Source organism: Cryptomeria japonica, chromosome 2 (genome assembly GCF_030272615.1).
Source record: "Cryptomeria japonica chromosome 2, Sugi_1.0, whole genome shotgun sequence".
NCBI classification, from domain to species: domain Eukaryota; kingdom Viridiplantae; phylum Streptophyta; class Pinopsida; order Cupressales; family Cupressaceae; genus Cryptomeria; species Cryptomeria japonica.
This window is the reverse complement of record NC_081406.1, coordinates 168,118,562-168,136,106: the sequence shown is the minus strand read 5'-3', so window position 1 is coordinate 168,136,106 and position 17,545 is coordinate 168,118,562. Positions and strand designations below refer to the sequence as shown.

The following is a 17,545-nucleotide window of genomic DNA, read 5'->3' as shown; positions in this document are numbered from 1 at the left end:
CTCCATTTGCTTTTTTGATGGTCTTTGCTGAATCTCCAAGCTAGTGTCAAGCCATTCCTGCATATATCGGTTAGACACCCTCTAAACCATTTGGGGTTAACTAATCATATAAAACCGGTTTTGCAATACAAGAGACTTTAGGAGTAATACTAGTTTGACTTAACTAAGATGACTATGACAATGTGAACATATGTGTGTATATACATGTGCCATCAATGACAACACATGAAGTCATCCATTACAATCATCATCAAGCCAAGACTTGGTGACCCCCGATTCCAAAAATTGGTATTAGAGCCTAGTTCCTCTAAGGAAGCCTAATCGCTTGAGGAAGGTTTGGGAGATTGAATCAATGGATTTTGGTTTTTAGAGACAACTTAGTGTGGCACTTGAGAGTCTTGATGCAGCTAGAAATGAGATTTGTACCTTGAAGAAGAACTTGAATGTTGTTGATGATTTTATTAATGAATTGAAGGATCAAGTAAGAACTTCTAGAGAAAAGAGGAAAGAATTGATGGACAAGCTGAAGGAGAAAGAAGATCAGATCATGGAATACCAGGGAAAAGCTGATGAATGTGACAAGATTGAAAGAGAGAATGTTGCCTTGAAGAATGAGATGCAATCCATTGTGATGATGCTGACTAAGGAGATTGAGGACTAGAAGAAGAATGAAGAGAATTTGGCACAATCATTGAATGAAAGAGTTGATGAATGCTTCAGGCTTACTTATGAGAATGATTAGTTGAATCTTGAGTTGACACAATCAAGGAATAATGGTCAAGAACTTGAAAGATAGATTGTTACCTTAAGTGATGAGCTTGCTACTATTAATGACTACAAAGACAACTTCAAATATAGCTCGGCAAGGCTTGGTCAGATGTTGGAAAGTCAGAGACATGGAAAGGACATGTGAGGACTTGGATTTGAGAAAGTTGAATGCTCCGGATCTGGACAAAGTAATGCAAAACCTAATCAAAAGAATAGCAAGAATCCTCCAGTAAGAAAACCTAATGCTCATAAATTCAATGGTAGATGATTTAATTTCAATAAGTTCAGTCATATGGAATATCAATGCAAAAGTAGGATGAATAATGAAATGAACAACATGAATAATGATCCTACCTTTACCGATCAGTGTTTCATATGCAAAAATTTTGGTCACAAGTCAAATATGTGTAGAGCACTAGTGAATAACTTCCAAAACAAAAGATGATTTGCTTGTAGGATGTTTGGACATATCTCTAACCTGTGCAGGATGCAACCAAATTAGATGAACTTCAAATCTATGCAGAGAAATGTTGTTTGTCGTACATGCAACAAAACCAGTCACATTGCAAAGTACTGCTGAAGCAAGAACAGTGATTCGGTATATAAGAACAAATTAGATAAGAAGGGAAAAGAAAAGGTAGAAGAGATTAGAGACAAGAATGAGAAGATGTGGGTTAGAAAAGATGAATCCAAAGTAGAAAATGGATCTGCACCCAAATCCGGTGCAGGATCTTCATTTGGAAACTAAGGCCTTATGCCTTAGGGGGAACTCTTCATGCAAATTCTAAGAACCCCCTCTTTGGTGATCTACAATCGATTCTGGAAGGTTGCAAAGGGCTTAATTAATGAATGCAGATGTTAGCTAAAAGTTTCAGAAAGGATTTGATGCTTCGATATGCGACTGCATGAAAATCATGGTAACCGGTTGCATTTATTACAGTGATAAATTAGGTTTTTGAAAGATAAAAGTGCATTTCAAAGTTTCATTTGTCACAATGCAATCAAACGAATAGTGCAGTGAAAAGAGCGAAGTGATTTGGTGATTTCAACAACAATTTCAGTGATTCTAAAGAAACTTTTAGCATCAGGTTGCGAATCAAGGTATTTATTTGTTCAGGATTTCAGTTTTCACAAACCCTGGCATTTAAAATGGCTTCAGATTCTAGTGTTGCTACTCCTTTTGTGGTCAAGATTAAGGATAGGGCTGAACTTGCTTTCAAGAAACACCCTTTCAAGTCGGTTCAGGGTGATCTGAAAGGTCAATTCTCATTAGTACCCTACAACGTTCTTCATAATGAAGATATTAGGGCTTACATCCACTGTGATCTTGAGGATCTTGGAAACGCAGATATGTTGGACTTGTACAAAAAAAATTTGGCAGACGGTTTGGGAAATCTCAAGCCTGAATACAAAGATCTTCAGGACAAGGGTTTTTTGCAGTTTGTTCACTTTCTATTGTTCAACAAAGTAGAGTGGATCTAGTACATTCTTAGTTGTGTTCATGATGATTTTATGTGGCTTGATAGGCCCCACAAGATTACTGAACAGGTGATCTGAGCTGTGACATACCTAGCTAAAACCGGTGAAGTACCTAGCCTAAGGAAAGTGTCAAATGACATGGTGATAGTGACTACTGGTTCCAAATTTGATGACAAAGAAATGACTATCAACGATATTCTAGAGAATGATGTGAAGTTTGCATCTATGGTGGTCGGTTACAAGGTTTACCAGTCAAGCAGGCACAATCAATACTGCCATTTACTCTGCCTATCAGATGTTGACAGATGACAAGAGGTATGGCCTGTGTTCAACTCTCTTGAATGAGTTTTTGAGAAATTTGAAGAAAATTAAGCAAGATAAAAAGCACACTTTCAAATACGGTACACTTCTTATTTTCTTTCCCTTATACTTTTTGAATGAGATACCCGGTGTGAAAGGGAAGGTCCAATGGGCCTATGATAGACCAATGCCGATGCAAATTAAAGAGGGATTATGGGGAATTGGTGATGAAACAATGCAAATATCTTCTCTCTAGGGATACTTCAAATCTTTCCAAGCAGCAATGAAAAGCAGAGAGAGGGTTCCTAAGCAAATTGTTGAAAAATATGAGCAAACCATTTGCTTCATGGTAGACAAAGATCAATTCCAAATGGAAGCGCTAGAACCCATAATAGTATGGATCATGCCCATGGAGTATGAAGTTGACTCCATTAAACTTGAAGCATATGCTTAACACCTTCTGAGTGAACTAGTGCACCCTAAGGAAGGGAGATTCAAAACATTCAAGGAGAAGAATCTTAGTTTGCACAGACAATTCACTGCACCTGCCAGAAAAAGGAAAGTTACTAAGATGGTTGAGGAGGTGGTAGCTCAAATGGGATTCACCCAAGAGGAGGTGAAGAAAGAAAGAGAATGATATAATCAGAAAGAGGCCAAAGAGGAAACCAAGAAACCTAAGGTTGATCCAGTTCCCTCTAAGGTCAAACATAAGGAGACCAAGTCTACTCTTACTTCGGTTGCACAATCTGCAGGACCTAGACCATCTAGGAAAGGTGCGTTGAAGAAAAAGTTGAAGCCCAAGAGGACCTATGTTGCAGTATCTCTAGTAGCTTCTGAAATAGAGTCTGAGGAGGAACCAAGAAAGGCGAAGAAGAAAGGTCAATTTGTCAGAGTGGTGAGGAAGCCCCAAGAAAGCAAGAAAACTAAATTAGAACCTGCCCCTATCGGTAGACCCAAAAGAAGAAGATAGGTTAGAAGTCAACTTGACAAAGACCATGAGTCTAGTGACCTACAAGGTAAGTACACAATTGTTCCTCCATTGTCAACAGACCAACTGATAAATGAAATAATTGTTGATGGGAATCTGAAGAGTCTTGGAGCCTATTTTGAACATCTAGATGAGGGAGATCAGAGAAAGGTTGAAGAAGTTGTAGTTCTATATTTGCATAACTTTAGCAAGACTTTGATTGAATCAAGGCATAGTATCCCTAAGCATCTGCATAACATCATTGATGCAAGGAGGCTAACAACTAGCAAGATTGACAGAGAAATGAAAGAAAGAGAGTTAATAAATGTTTTCACCTGTGTTACTCATGATGAAGTCAAAAGACTTATTGAAGAAGCCAACAAGAAAGAGTTTAGAAGCAAAAACAGGGTAAACAAGTTAATGATTGGTAATGTGGAAGAGGTGAGGAAAGAGACATAGGACATATGGACAAAAATAATTGTAAATGATCCCTTATACAAAGATGAATTTAATTCCTCTCATCTGAAAGAAAAGCAAGGTGTTTCTAGTGGTTAGAAGGATGGAACTCAGACTGAGGATCATTCAGAAGATCAAGGTAACACTACACTTTATGTTGAGACCGATGATACCCCTCTAGTGGTCTACAGCTTCGCAGCCCCTGAAATCCAATAGGTTGATACTGCACTAAGTGGCAATACTAGTGCAAAAGATAGAGGGGATGGAGAAGAGAAGAAGGATGATGGGAGTATAAAGGCAAAGGTCACTGAGGTAGATAAAGGAAAAGGAGTAGCTGATCTGACAATTGTTACTTTCGATTACAAGGACCCCACCTCAGATCCCTCTAAATCTAGATGGTCCACTAAACCTTGGACAAATGTCTCATGCAGAAAAGCTCATGCACACAGCTATTGTGAAAGCTCAGGCTAGCCAGGATCTGGTGAAGTCTGAATCTGAAGACAAGAAGCTTATTTTGATGTTAGTTGATGTTTTGCAGAAGGTGGTTCCAGATGTATAGTTGGATTCCAATAATAGATCCTCCGGTAAATTGTTGAAATTGATTAATAGTGTAAATACAAATTTTGATTCTTTAGAGAAGTCTATTACTCAGAAAGTTTTGGATAGATTTAAGGATGTTAGGATGCAAGCATTCTAGAAGATGGTTGAGGATGATATAGTGAGACTTAATAATAGAATGTAGATTATTTCTGATGCATTGTCAGAAGGTAGTAAATTGTACAAGTTTTGTCAAATTTTTCCTAAATTCACTATAGATATAGACAAGCAGATAGGTGTTTGCCAAGGAAAGCTTCCTAGTATTTCACAATCCTTTGACCCAAATGTAGCTCTAACTAGTAGTGTTGAAGGGTAGACTATGGCTTTAAATGATCAGATCTCAAGCCTCCAAGCGAACAAGGACAAAATTTTGAGAAAAGTTGGTGAACTCTGGAACTTGATTACCCCTTGGTTGGACATCATGTTGAGTAATAAGGTAGATTGTATGAAAGAAATGGCCCGACCTGTGCCATCTGATCTAACAAAATTAGAAATTCATGCCACGATATTTAGTGCATTTATCATAGTTTTGGATAACTTGAAGAGTGGGTGGGATACTTACCTGGGATTTTTTAGGACTATTTATGCTGACATCTTCAAGTATTTGTAAAGTTTTTGGTGAATATCTCTGTATATAAGTTCTGGGAAGCACCCCATCTTTGGCATTGCTATTAAAGGGGGAGAGACAAGGTGAAAAATGTACAATAAGGAAGAGTGAAATTCTTTGTCTAAGGGGGAGCCTTAGAAATTATTTTGATTCTTTTGAATCAGTGAACAATGCTCAACACTTAGTCATTTTTCACGAGTGTTGCTATCAATGCCAAAGGGAGAGATTTTTGGCAATTGACATTCATTTGGTGGTTTTTGGTGATTTCTAGTGGCTGATTATTGGTTTAGGGTTGTCATTGATGGCAACTCTTTATGGAGACTTGACCCAGTGATCATAATTCTTTATATCTGGAAGCGGGTGTTAACCGATAGCTGATTAACTGGTATTTTAGGAAGAACATAACATTTTTTGTTTGGAATCTTTTCGGTGATTTCAGTGTATTGAATCGTGTTTGGGATGATTGGGCTGACTTAGAGACATCATTTTATTATTTTTTTGGTGATCCGATCAAGCCGACATGTGACTACACGTTACACTTGCAAGCTGACATGATGTATGACCTATTTTGTGATTATCAGTAAATAAGTTTCGCGTGGATGATCTTTTTGGTGGATGATGTGATTGTAAGCAAGTGAGAGGTGATCGAGAATCCATTTTGGCATAGTTTCATGTGTGCATTCTTGATGTGGTAGCTGATTGAGATATAGAACATGGCAGAACATAGAAGAATAGAGAAGGTGACCCAGTCAATAATTTGGCACTCAACCGGAACTCATTCAAGCATTGGAGATGCTATTTTAGAGTTCATTTTTCTGTAATTATTCATTGTAATCAATCAGTAAGTCAGTAACATTTCCCCGAGGGTTGTAGCCTTCTGGGTTATTGTAATTAAGCAGTGAGCTCTAGGCAATGTGCCTAAATGCTCGTGCATTCCCATATTATAATATTGTGTTTCTACTAGCCGTAGTGGAGTAATATTGTGGGTTCAAATCCCACCGTGGTTTTTCCCATTTGGGTTTCCACATAAAAATCCGGTGTTATGCTTTTGTGGTTGCTTGTTTTAGGCTTCTTCATTTCAGTTTCAAGTGTTTTCTTCTGGTGGTTTAAAGTTAAGTTTGAAAATCTGCTAAATGGTAGATCATTGATTCACCCCCCCTCTCAGTGATTCTTGATTATGGAACAATGGGTTGTCACTTGTTTTTAGAGATACTTCTACTAAATCTTTCCCCTCTCTGTTGTGCAGTTTTTTATTTTCCTTTTTTTCTCCATCTCTTGTTTCTTAAACTTTTATATCTTTTACATTGAAAATTTTCATCATAAAGCTTAAATGGGTTATGCGGGATCATTCCTTACATAACCATATCATCCATATCTTCATATTTTGTATCATATTGAATAATTTACACTATTCTCTTTGAACAAACCATGGAGTAGGATATTTGATTTCACAAATGTATATTCTTTTGAAATCAACTAATTTTTGCAACTATTTCCGTTTTGTTAACTTGTGTTATTTATTGTTGAGGGATGTCCTTTTGTTCTTTTTTTTCTTAATTCTCTCTTGTGACATGATGTAGAGCCCTACCCACACACCTAAGAACAAGCCCAAAAAAAGTTAGACTTTTGACACCTCAAATGATCACAAGGGTCTTGCAAGGAAGGACTCCACACCTTGAATGAAACTACACACAAGTTCACTAGGCTTGGGCCTACTCAAGATGAATAAATGCCTCAATACCTACCCTACACCATCCTATGACACCCTGCTACTAAGGGGTTAGGATTTGGTTCATTTATGGCCATTAGAAACTAGTCCAAGCATTGGTTTTGAGATTAGACCCCAATTCCTTATACCTCCTTTAGAAACCTACCCCCTAGGCTTATAGCCCTATTTGGCGATAAAATGGATCTTAACTCCAAAATTTTCCACACACCCATACAAACAAATTACCATTTGAAACACCCTTTTGGAAATTTTACTGATCCCCAAAATGGTTTGACTAGGTCTGATCCCTTTAGAGGCCAAGAGACCTAATAGGGGCAATTAGGCCTATTTTCCAAAGCAACTACCAATCAATGAATCCAAACTGGAAAAACAACTCTATGGGAATGTGGGGGATGGTGATTAACCTTTAATTCCAGGGTTACACACCTGGAACCCACCGCTATGACATTTTATGATGACTATCCTAAATCATAAAGTTTAGGAGGATGAATTTTGATATAAGTTAGTTCAACACTCTATTCTGGTAAAGGTGTTATCGGTTCAGATATAATCATTTCCACCACTGGTTCCTTCTCATAAACTCTTATTTGACCTCTACTCAGCTCTCCAAACCTTGAAATTTTGGGTTGTAGTCAGAAGAATGGAGGGTTCTCTCTACTTCAGAACAATTAGGAGCTCACACCACCACCCAAAAAAATCTATTTCATCCCTCCATCTAATCCATCGATGGTGTGATCCAAATCAGTCCGTATAGGTACGTGCAACTCCTGCAAACTCAGAATTTTTGAGAAAACTACATTATTTTGCATTTTATTGCTTCACAAACTCCAATTACAACAACAAGCAGCTTGGGAAGCATGTCCACAAGGCTCATAAAACTCTCCAATGGTTTCCCACTAAATTTGGAGTAGGTTGGAGCCGTTGAAAGGCTTCCCCCAATCGTGTTTTAAAAAGTTGCACTTTTGCACCAAAAGTTGCAATTTTGCAATTTTGCACAAAATGTTGTCATACTTGCTAAGGTTGGAATCCACATACATGGATCTGTGTCAACACCTACTAACACTTATCAACTCTAGCACTTTGGAGAATTGACAATGATCACCGACAAGCAAGTGACTTATGCACAATCACTGATATCTTGTACACCGGCAGGATATGATGTTCATCGACACTTGGAATGGCATGGAAAACACTTGGTTATGTCAAAGAAATCATTTGGACACCTTGTCTTGGAGATTTTTTCATTAACATATTCGTGTTTGCATATTTGTTGTCACCGACAAATGGGTCCAGGTTATACACCGACAAGTTTATCTTTTCCAGATCAACACGACACACTATGGAGATGTTTTGTTATTATTGTAAATGCATCAAGCCGACATGTTGAATCGGTTATTGCATTGAAGATTCTTTTATTTATAAATTGATTTTATTGTAATATCCTTTAGAGACGACCTACTAAAATTGGTCTTAGGTTATGATATAAATGTAAGATCTTATTTGTAAGATCAAAAGAAAAAATGTAAAAAATGAATTGTGAGAAGGTATATGCAAGAATAAGCAAAGCCATACATGCAGACATCATTTGAAGGATGAAGGAGGGTTTTTATGAAGACAATTAGAACTACATCGGTACTGAATCCAGCAAAGAAAGATGCTAATTTGAGCAGTACATCCTTATTGGATTTAACCATCCAATTGTAGTCAGTGTGACTCCCATTTGTGTTTGAGCAGTGAGCTCTAGGTGCTTGGCCTTTCTGCATGTGCAGACCCCATTTGTATACACATACTATCTACAGTAGTATCATCTGATTGTGGGTAAGGTTTCCCACTGTGGTTTTTCCCCTTACAAGGTTTCCACATACAAATATTGGTGTTATGTGTTGTGGATGTTATTGTCTTTCTGTTTCATGCATTAATCTTTACCGATATTGCAATTAACTGATAAAACTGTCTACCGGCATAAAAGAATGGCTTACCAGTATTAAGAATTAAAGTTGGTTAAGTTGGTGTTAATTTGACAACTGATTCACCCCCCCCCCCCCTCAGTTGTCTCTAGGACCTAACAATTGGTATCAGAGCCTAGTCCTCTTTTTGCAGAAGTTTAATAGCTTGAGGAGATCCAATGTCTTCTAACTATTTCAGGAAGGATAGTCCTAAACTTGATGGAACCAACTATGGCATATGGAAGATCAAGATGGAGACACATCTAAATTGCATTGGAAAGGACATCTGGGAAGTTACAAAGAATGGCTATACTGCTCCTACTCAGAATCAGCCTAATCCACCTACCTTGGCTAAAGATGAAGAAAATGATTGCAAGAGAAGCACTTCTGAGCACATTATCATATCAGCAAATCATGGCATTATCAGATAGGTCTATTGCTAAATATATTTGGGATCATTTGGAAACACTAAATGAAAGAGATTCCACAGTCAAAATTGCAAAACTTGAAAGCTTCCAAGTCAGGTATGAAAATTTGAAAATGGAAGAAGATGAAAGGATTTTTTCTTTTATGGAAAGAGTTAATGAAATTGTTTTGGGTATTAAATGTTGTGGAGGAACCTTAAGTGAAGATGAAATTGTTTCAAAAATTTTAAGAGGATTGCCACTAGCATATAAAATGAAAGTTACTGCTATAAATGAGTTAAGAACAATGCTTAATACATCAGTAACTAGGGATACATTGATTGGAAAACTTGCAACTTTTGAAATAGAGGAATTTGGTCTTGTTGTTACTATAAAGATAGATTTAGCTTTTAAGGCATCAACATCATCTGCACCATCATTTGACAAGTTTGATTCAAAAGCCTTTTAAGCAAGAGAACTTGAAGAAAGCAGGAGAGAAAATGAAGAACTTGAAGAACTTGAAACATTATTTGCAAGGAAAATGCCTAAAGGTCCAGTTGGAAGTAAGTATGAAGGTAAAGCACCCTTTCAATGTTTTAACTATAATAAGATTGGTCATATGGATTCAAGATGCCCTGACAAACATGCTAGACTAAGAGAAGAAGCTAGAAGAACATACAAGCCTAACCCTGAATATCAGAGATATAGATTTAAGAAGAATAAAGATAAATCTTGTTATCTTGTTGATGAAGGAGTGACTGATGATTCTGATGAGGATCTGACAGACAATGGATGGGTTTTTCTTTCTATAACAGAAGATCAACCGGCACCTATTGTTCAACTGGTAGAGTAGGCCTTGGCAACTAAAATTGAAGTTAAGGATGAATGGATCATTGATTCAAGATGCTCACATCATATGACTGGTGATAAAAGAAAATTCTTGATTTTTCAGGAACATAATGGAGGTCTAGTAAGATTTGGAGATGATAAAGCTTGTTTGATCAAAGGTAAAGGTACAATATCTCTTGATTGTAAGCATAATACTGACAATGTTTACTATGTTGAAGGTTTAAAGCATAATCTTTTGAGTGTTGGTCAATTAGTTGAGAAAGGGTTTCGGTTATAATTCAAGAATGGAAAATGAAAAATTATGAACAGAACTGGTTTGGAAATTGCAACCGGTAATAAAACTAGAGGTAACATCTTTCATTTGAATAACAGTAAAAAGACATGTTTGATTGCTCATATTGATGAAAGTTGGCTATGGCATAAGAGACTTTGTCATGTAAATTTTGATTGCATGGTAAAAATCAGTACTACTCAGGCAGTTAGAGATTTATCTAAGATTGTTAAGCCTCACAATTCGGTATGTAAGGAATGTCAATTTGGAAAACAAGTTAGAGCTACTTTTAAAAGTATTCTAGAAAAATCCAATAATGCTCTTGACTTAATTCATACTGATTTATGTGGTCCAGCTAGAACTAAAAGTTTACAAGGTGATAGATATTTCATGTTAATCATTGATGACTATTCTAAAATGTGTTGGCTTAATTTTCTCAAAGAAAAATCAGAAGCACTTGGGAAGTTCAAACTATTCAAAGCAATGGTAGAGAATGAAACTGGTAAGAAAATCAAATGTCTAAGATCAGATCAAGGAGGAGAATTTACATCTAAGAAATTTAATGCATTCTGTGAAGTGAATGGAATCAGAAGACAGTTATCAGCACCCCGGACACCACAACAGAATGGAGTTGTAGAAAGGAAAAACAAAACTATCTTGGATGCAGCTAGAAGTATGTTATCAAAAGCAAATCTACCACATGTATATTAGAGAGAGGCAGTAAGCACAACGGTCTATACATTCAACAAAGTTCACATCAAAGGTGAAACCGGCAAGACCCCTCATGAACTATGGTTTTGTATTACTCCTACTCTTAAATATTTTAGAATATTTGGAAGTAAATGCTATATTAGAAGAGATAAGTATATTGGTAAATTTGATCCTAGAAGTGATGCAGGAATATTTCTTGGTTATTCATCTAAGAGCAAGGCATATAGATGTTTTAACAAAAGATTGCAGAAAATTGTTGAGAGTACAAATGTGAAGATTGATGAACAATTCAGAGGAACTTCAAGGTATATAGACTCTTAACCGACAACAGAAATACTGGCAAATGAACCTACATTGAACCCATCGGTACAGAATGAAGATCCAGTTACACCGGTATCATCTGAAAATTCCACTGTAACTGAGGAACAACAACAAACGAAGACACCTTGGTATGTAAGACTGAATCACTCTGAAGATCAGATAATTGGAAACAAGTATAAAGGAGTTATGACAAGAGGAAGATTGGAAAATGAAGAGGTATGTCTTATTTCTCAAATTGAACCATCATCAGTTAATGAGGCATGTGAAGATAAACACTGGATTAAAGCTATGGAAGAAGAATTAGAGCAAATTAAGAAGAATAACACTTGGACATTAGTTCCCCGGCCTAAAGACAAAAATGTGATTGGAACAAAATGGGTATTCAGAAACAAACTTAATGAAGATGGTAAGGTAATCAGAAATAAAGCAAGACTAGCGTATAAGGGATATTCTCAGAAAGAAGGAATTTATTATAATGAAACCTTTGCACCGGTAGCTAGAATTGAGGCAGACAAATTATTTTTGGCTTTTGCAGCACACAAGAATTACAAAGTATATCAAATGGATATTAAATGTGCATTTCTGAATGGAGATCTTGAAGAAGAAGTTTACATTGAACAACCTGATGGATTTTCTTTGACAAATAACAAAGATATGGTTTGCAGGTTAAGGAAAGCTTTGTATGGGTTGAAGCAAGCTCCAAGAGCTTGGTATGCTAGATTGGATAAGTATCTTTTGAAGATTGGATTTTCTAAAGGTAATGCTAACAACAACTTATACTACAAAGTGACTAATGATGACATCTTGGTTATAGAAGTTTTTGTTGATGATATAGTCTTTTGAGGAGAAGATGGATTATATAAAGACTTTTCTATTAAAATGCAGCAAGAATTTGAAATGTCTATGATTGGAGAAATAAAATTCTTTTTAGGATTGCAGATTTCATAGACTGATAAAGGTATATTCTTGAGTCAATCCAAGTACTTGAAGGAGTTACTAAAGAAATTTGGGATGGAGAACTCTAAACCGGTAAACACACCTATGACTACAAATGACAAATTATCACTAAGGGATGAATCTACACCTGTCAATCCTACTAGGTACAAATCTATGATAGGAGGTTTACTGTATTTGACACAAACCAGACCTGATATTATAAATGCAGTATGTATTGTTTCAATATTTCAGAGTAATCCTAGAGAAAATCATGAATCAGCCGTAAAAAGGATTTTCTGGTACTTACAAGGCACTACAAATCTTGGCTTATGGTATCCTAGAGATGAAAACTTTGAATTATGTGCATACACAGATGCAAATTGGGTAGGAGATGTGGATGATAGAAAAAGCACCACCAATGAAGCATTTTTTCTCGGAAACAGATTAATTTCTTGGTTGAGTAAGAAACAAAGTTGTACATCTTTATCAATAGCAGAATCAGAATATGTTGCAGCAACAACTAACTGTACACAGGTACTATGGCTTAAGAAAATTTTGAAGGACATAAAGGTAAAATGCAAGGAACCCATAACTATCTATTGTGATAACATTGTAGCAATTGATATATCTAAGAATCCGGTATTACATTCTAAAACTAAACATGTTTCTATCAAACTGAATTTTCTGAAAAAGAATGTTCAAGCAAAAGAAGTAAAACTGGTTTATGTGAATACTAAAGAGTAGATTGCAGATATTTTCACTAAACCTCTGCCTAAGGAGACCTTTGAATAGCTTAAAGACTAGCTTGGGGTCATACCCCCACTGGTAGAGACTTAGACAGTTGATGTTTGTCATCAACCGACAGAATTAACAGAGAAATCTTTTACTCTGACTTTGATGAGGAAGCTACTTCTTAGGGGGAGTAGTTGGTATACTGAATTGGTTGATATTATATATATATATATATTATATTGCTTTGGCATTTGATGTCAAAGGGGGAGAGATTGATATGGAAAAACACATTATCTCTTGAGGAGAGATTATTCATTTAGGGAGATTGTTATTTAAAGAGAGACTGATTACTCTTTGTATCTGTATTTTGATTTCTGGTTATGATCTCTTTTTGGGAGATTGTTGGTTTTTGGTATTTGTCATTTCTGTATTGGCACTTTGATGGTTTTTCCAACTTGTGTTGCCATCAAAGCCAAAGGGGGAGATTGTTGGTATTTTGGTATGGTTTTGTCATTGATGTCAACACCTACTAACACTTATCAACTCTAGCACTTTGGAGAATGGACAATGATCACCGACAAGCAAGTGACTTATGCACACTCACCGGTATCTTGTTTACCGACATGATATGATGTTCATCGACACTTGGAATGGCATGGAAAACACCTGGTTATGTCAAAGACATCGTTTGGACACCTTGTCTTGGAGATTTGTTCATTAACATATTCATGTTTTCTTATTTGCTATTATCGACAAATAGGTTCAGGTTATACACCGGCAGGTTTATCTTTTCCAGATCAGCACGACACACTATGGAGATGTTTTGTTATTATTGTAAATGCATCAAGCCGACATGTTGAATCGGTTATTGCATCGGATATTGTTTTATTTGTAAATTGATTTTATTGTAATATCCTTTAGAGCCGACCTATTAAAATTGGTCTTAGGTTATGATATAAATGTAAGATCTTATTTGTAAGATCAAAAGAAAAAATGTAAAAAAGGAATTGTGACAAGGTATATGCGAGAATAAGTAGAGCCATACACATAGACACCATTTGAAGGATGAAGGATGGTTTTTATGAAGACAATCAGAACTACACCGGTATTGAATCCAGCATAGAAAGATGCTAATTTGAGCAATACATCCTTATTGGATTTAACCATCCAATTGTAGTCAGTGTGACTCCCATTTATGTTTGAGCAGTGAGCTCTAGGCACTTGGCCTTTCTGCATGTGCAGACCCCATTTGTATACACTTACTATCTACAGTAGTATCATCTGATTGTGGGTAAGGTTTCCCACCGTGGTTTTTCCCCTTATAGGGTTTCCACGTACAAATATTGGTGTTATGTGTTGTGGATGTTATTGTCTTTCTGTTTCATGCATTAATCTTTACCGATATTGCAATTAATTGAGAAAATTGTCTACTGGCATAAAAGACTGGTTTACCGGTATTAATCATTAAAGTTGGTTAAGTTGGTTTTAGTTTGACAACTGATTCACCTCCTCCCCTCTTAGTTGTCTTCGGGACCTAACAGGATCAACCAAACACTCATAAAATAGGTCTAAAACCTATCAAGCACAAAACTAAACCATCTACTACCCCTATTGCCCACATTGTCCCAATTGGCTTATCAAATTGCCTAATTGGTGACATGGGCTTACATGGTGGGTTTATTTCATACATGAAACACAAGACACACTAAGACACTATAATGATCCTAGTCTTGATCCTTAGGGTCATGATTTGAGTGTAGATGAGGTGCCCTTGCACCATGACATGCTTTTAGCTAATTTTTGTTGTTGAGACATTTCCATAATTATCTATGAATAATGAAAAATGTTCTATAGGCACAACATTTAGTACGTTGTGTACTTATTTACTAAGTTGGATTGTTTAATGCATGTATCCACCCTTAAAATTGTGTTCTTTTGTTGGTGGTGCCTAAGGATGACTTAGAAGCATGTCGTGACATCCTTAATAGTGCATTACTTGTTTTTACAATAAAGGTTCTCTTAAGTGATTGCTTGGATAGAGTGTGGGTGAGGCAATAGATAATAGTTATAGAGCTATAAAATATACTAAAATACCAATTCTAATATTTTTCTATTTTAATTTTCATGAAGATGATTCTTATCTAATTAGACAAGTTAAATTATTTTTATTGAAAGATTAAATTAATTAAATATTTAAAGATTTAAAAATTTATTAAAAATTCAATGAAGTTTTGTATATTTTATTGTGCATATCAATATTTACCCACCATTTCACAGTTTTTATGATAATTAAAAGATGCAATGTTAGAGTGGAAATTTCTCTTATTTACAAACTAGTGAGATACGTTATTTGTACGAGAAGATTGCCATCAAACTTGAAGTAATAACTTCCATTATCATTTTTATACATGCTTTTTTATTATGTAAGCTTTTATTTTTATATAAATTTAAAATGCGATAAGTAAAAATAAAGAAAACATTTATATTCAAGTATAACATATAACTCCAAAATTTGTAAATAACAAGATATAGAAATACTAGTATTTTAAAAAAATATTAAAGATTAATACAAAATGTAGTGAAGAAGTCTTACTTGGTGCTTGTTTATTAGACATATAGTTCCTTTGGAGAGGAGCAATCCAGCTAATGTGAAAAGAAAAAAAATTACTTTATAAATATTTTAATTTGTATTGAGCAAGAATATATTGTTAATATTATACAAAACTAAAATTCAAATATTTATCAATGAACATTCTTTCTAATACTAAAATTCAAATATTTATCAATGAACATTCTTTCTAATAAAAAATATTAATAAGTAATAGCTTTATAAAAAACACCTGTGATCATTAGGGATTGGACTTTTCAAAAAGTTACCAATCAAATTCCTGCACATTTCAATATTATTAAATAAAAATAACAAAGTAAAATAAAATACAATTGTGTTTTGTAAATAAGGGAAGATAATAAATGAAATATTTAAAGGTGGAAATTCATATAAAGTAATGTAAATATTTAATGTAATTCAAGTAAAATTTAGAACAAAATTATTATAGATGTATAATAATTTAGATTTTTTATTAATTTATGAGTTGAATGGAAATAAAACCTTACATTCTTTTCGAACTTTCACTTGTAAATTCTGATGGAATATCTCCTGTTAATTTATTATAAGATAAGTCTCTGTAACACACATCAATCAAAATGAAAACATAAAAATGTAAGAAATTGTCTACATAACAATAGGAACTTATAATAATATTAAAAAAAATTATTTACTATATAATTAACAAAAGAAATCACATCATGAAACCCTCGCAGAGCTTGGAGTGGGAACTTCCTTTTCACGGAACCACTTCATTGAAATTCGGCGTAGAATATGCGATAAGATATGACAGCAGGAAGGAAACCCTAAGTTCTGGGTTTTGTGCAAATTGCAAATCTTCTCTCTGAGCGCAAGGGAAACTATATATCAGAATAAAAATCGGCTAATAATAACCTAATGAAAAGATAGTGACTATATCGCTCCAGCGAAAGGGAGGGTTTCCACCACATTACTCACTCCTCTGCAAAGCCAGGTCTTCAAAATATGATCATCACTGATGTGGTTGAAATACAGATTTGGACAAAGCAATCGTGCCATTACTGGTAACCGTAAGGAAACCAACACGAAGTTTTTCGTTCAACAATTATCTTCCCGTTTGCCAGAGCGTCCAGACATCCCAGCAGACTTGGCAACATGATTTTCTTGTACCTGATTGCAGTATAATGCTTTTGTGGTTGCATTATTATGTGGGCAAGTTTCATTTCTTCACATAATATCTTCACTGTGCCTTCCATTGTCGTCCTGTCGCAGCGCTCAATTAGAGTAGAAGGGCCATAACAGGGCAAAATAAGAATGCTCCTCATCTGATCTTCATTTTGGAGAGGAGAGGAGGTATACCAACAAGATTATATCAAATTATATTATGGAAGTTGTATAGAACTATCTTTTGATCAATATTCTCCTATTGCTATAGATTCCGGGAAGGGCAGATTTCATTGCAGTAAATTTGGTTTTGTGCAATCTAGATCTTTCAAATTTTAAAAGTGTTTTGCATGGACGAATCTAGGGTTATTGGCGCGTGGGCTGATGTGGGTTGGGAAGATCAGCCACATGTCCCACAGCTGGTCTTCATGAAGGGAAAATGGGTAGATATGGTAGCGCAGAATTGGTTGAGGGCAGACTTACGAAATTTCAAATCCGTCTCCAAGTATTTTTGGGGTTTTTTCAGAGGTCCAAGCAGTGGAAATTGGCGGAGTATGGACGGATCTGGTGAAGGGCATCAACAATTTTTGGATCATAGGCATTTTGGTCAGGGCTCGCGGCAAAATTTTATCCCAAATCATTTAAAGGGGCTTCCGGGTAAACGATCTACAGAGCTAGGAGGAAAACCATCCTATGCAAAAGTTGTGAAGTTTTCATCTGTAAA

The 17,545-nt window shown here is 35.6% G+C and overlaps 1 protein-coding gene across 1 annotated transcript in view; it reads right to left on the bottom strand.

Annotated features, from left to right (window-relative positions):
- LOC131065959 (probable LRR receptor-like serine/threonine-protein kinase At1g53420) overlaps positions 1–17,545 on the bottom strand; it is a 165,015-nt gene that overhangs the window by 69,665 nt on the left and 77,805 nt on the right. Inside the window, exons 15-17 of the mRNA XM_058000572.2 lie at positions 16,188–16,256; positions 15,914–15,961; positions 15,667–15,716 (exon numbers count right to left, since the gene is read on the bottom strand). Coding sequence (XP_057856555.2) covers positions 15,667–15,716; positions 15,914–15,961; positions 16,188–16,256 — 167 coding nt within the window. The remainder of the gene's footprint in view (positions 1–15,666; positions 15,717–15,913; positions 15,962–16,187; positions 16,257–17,545) is intronic.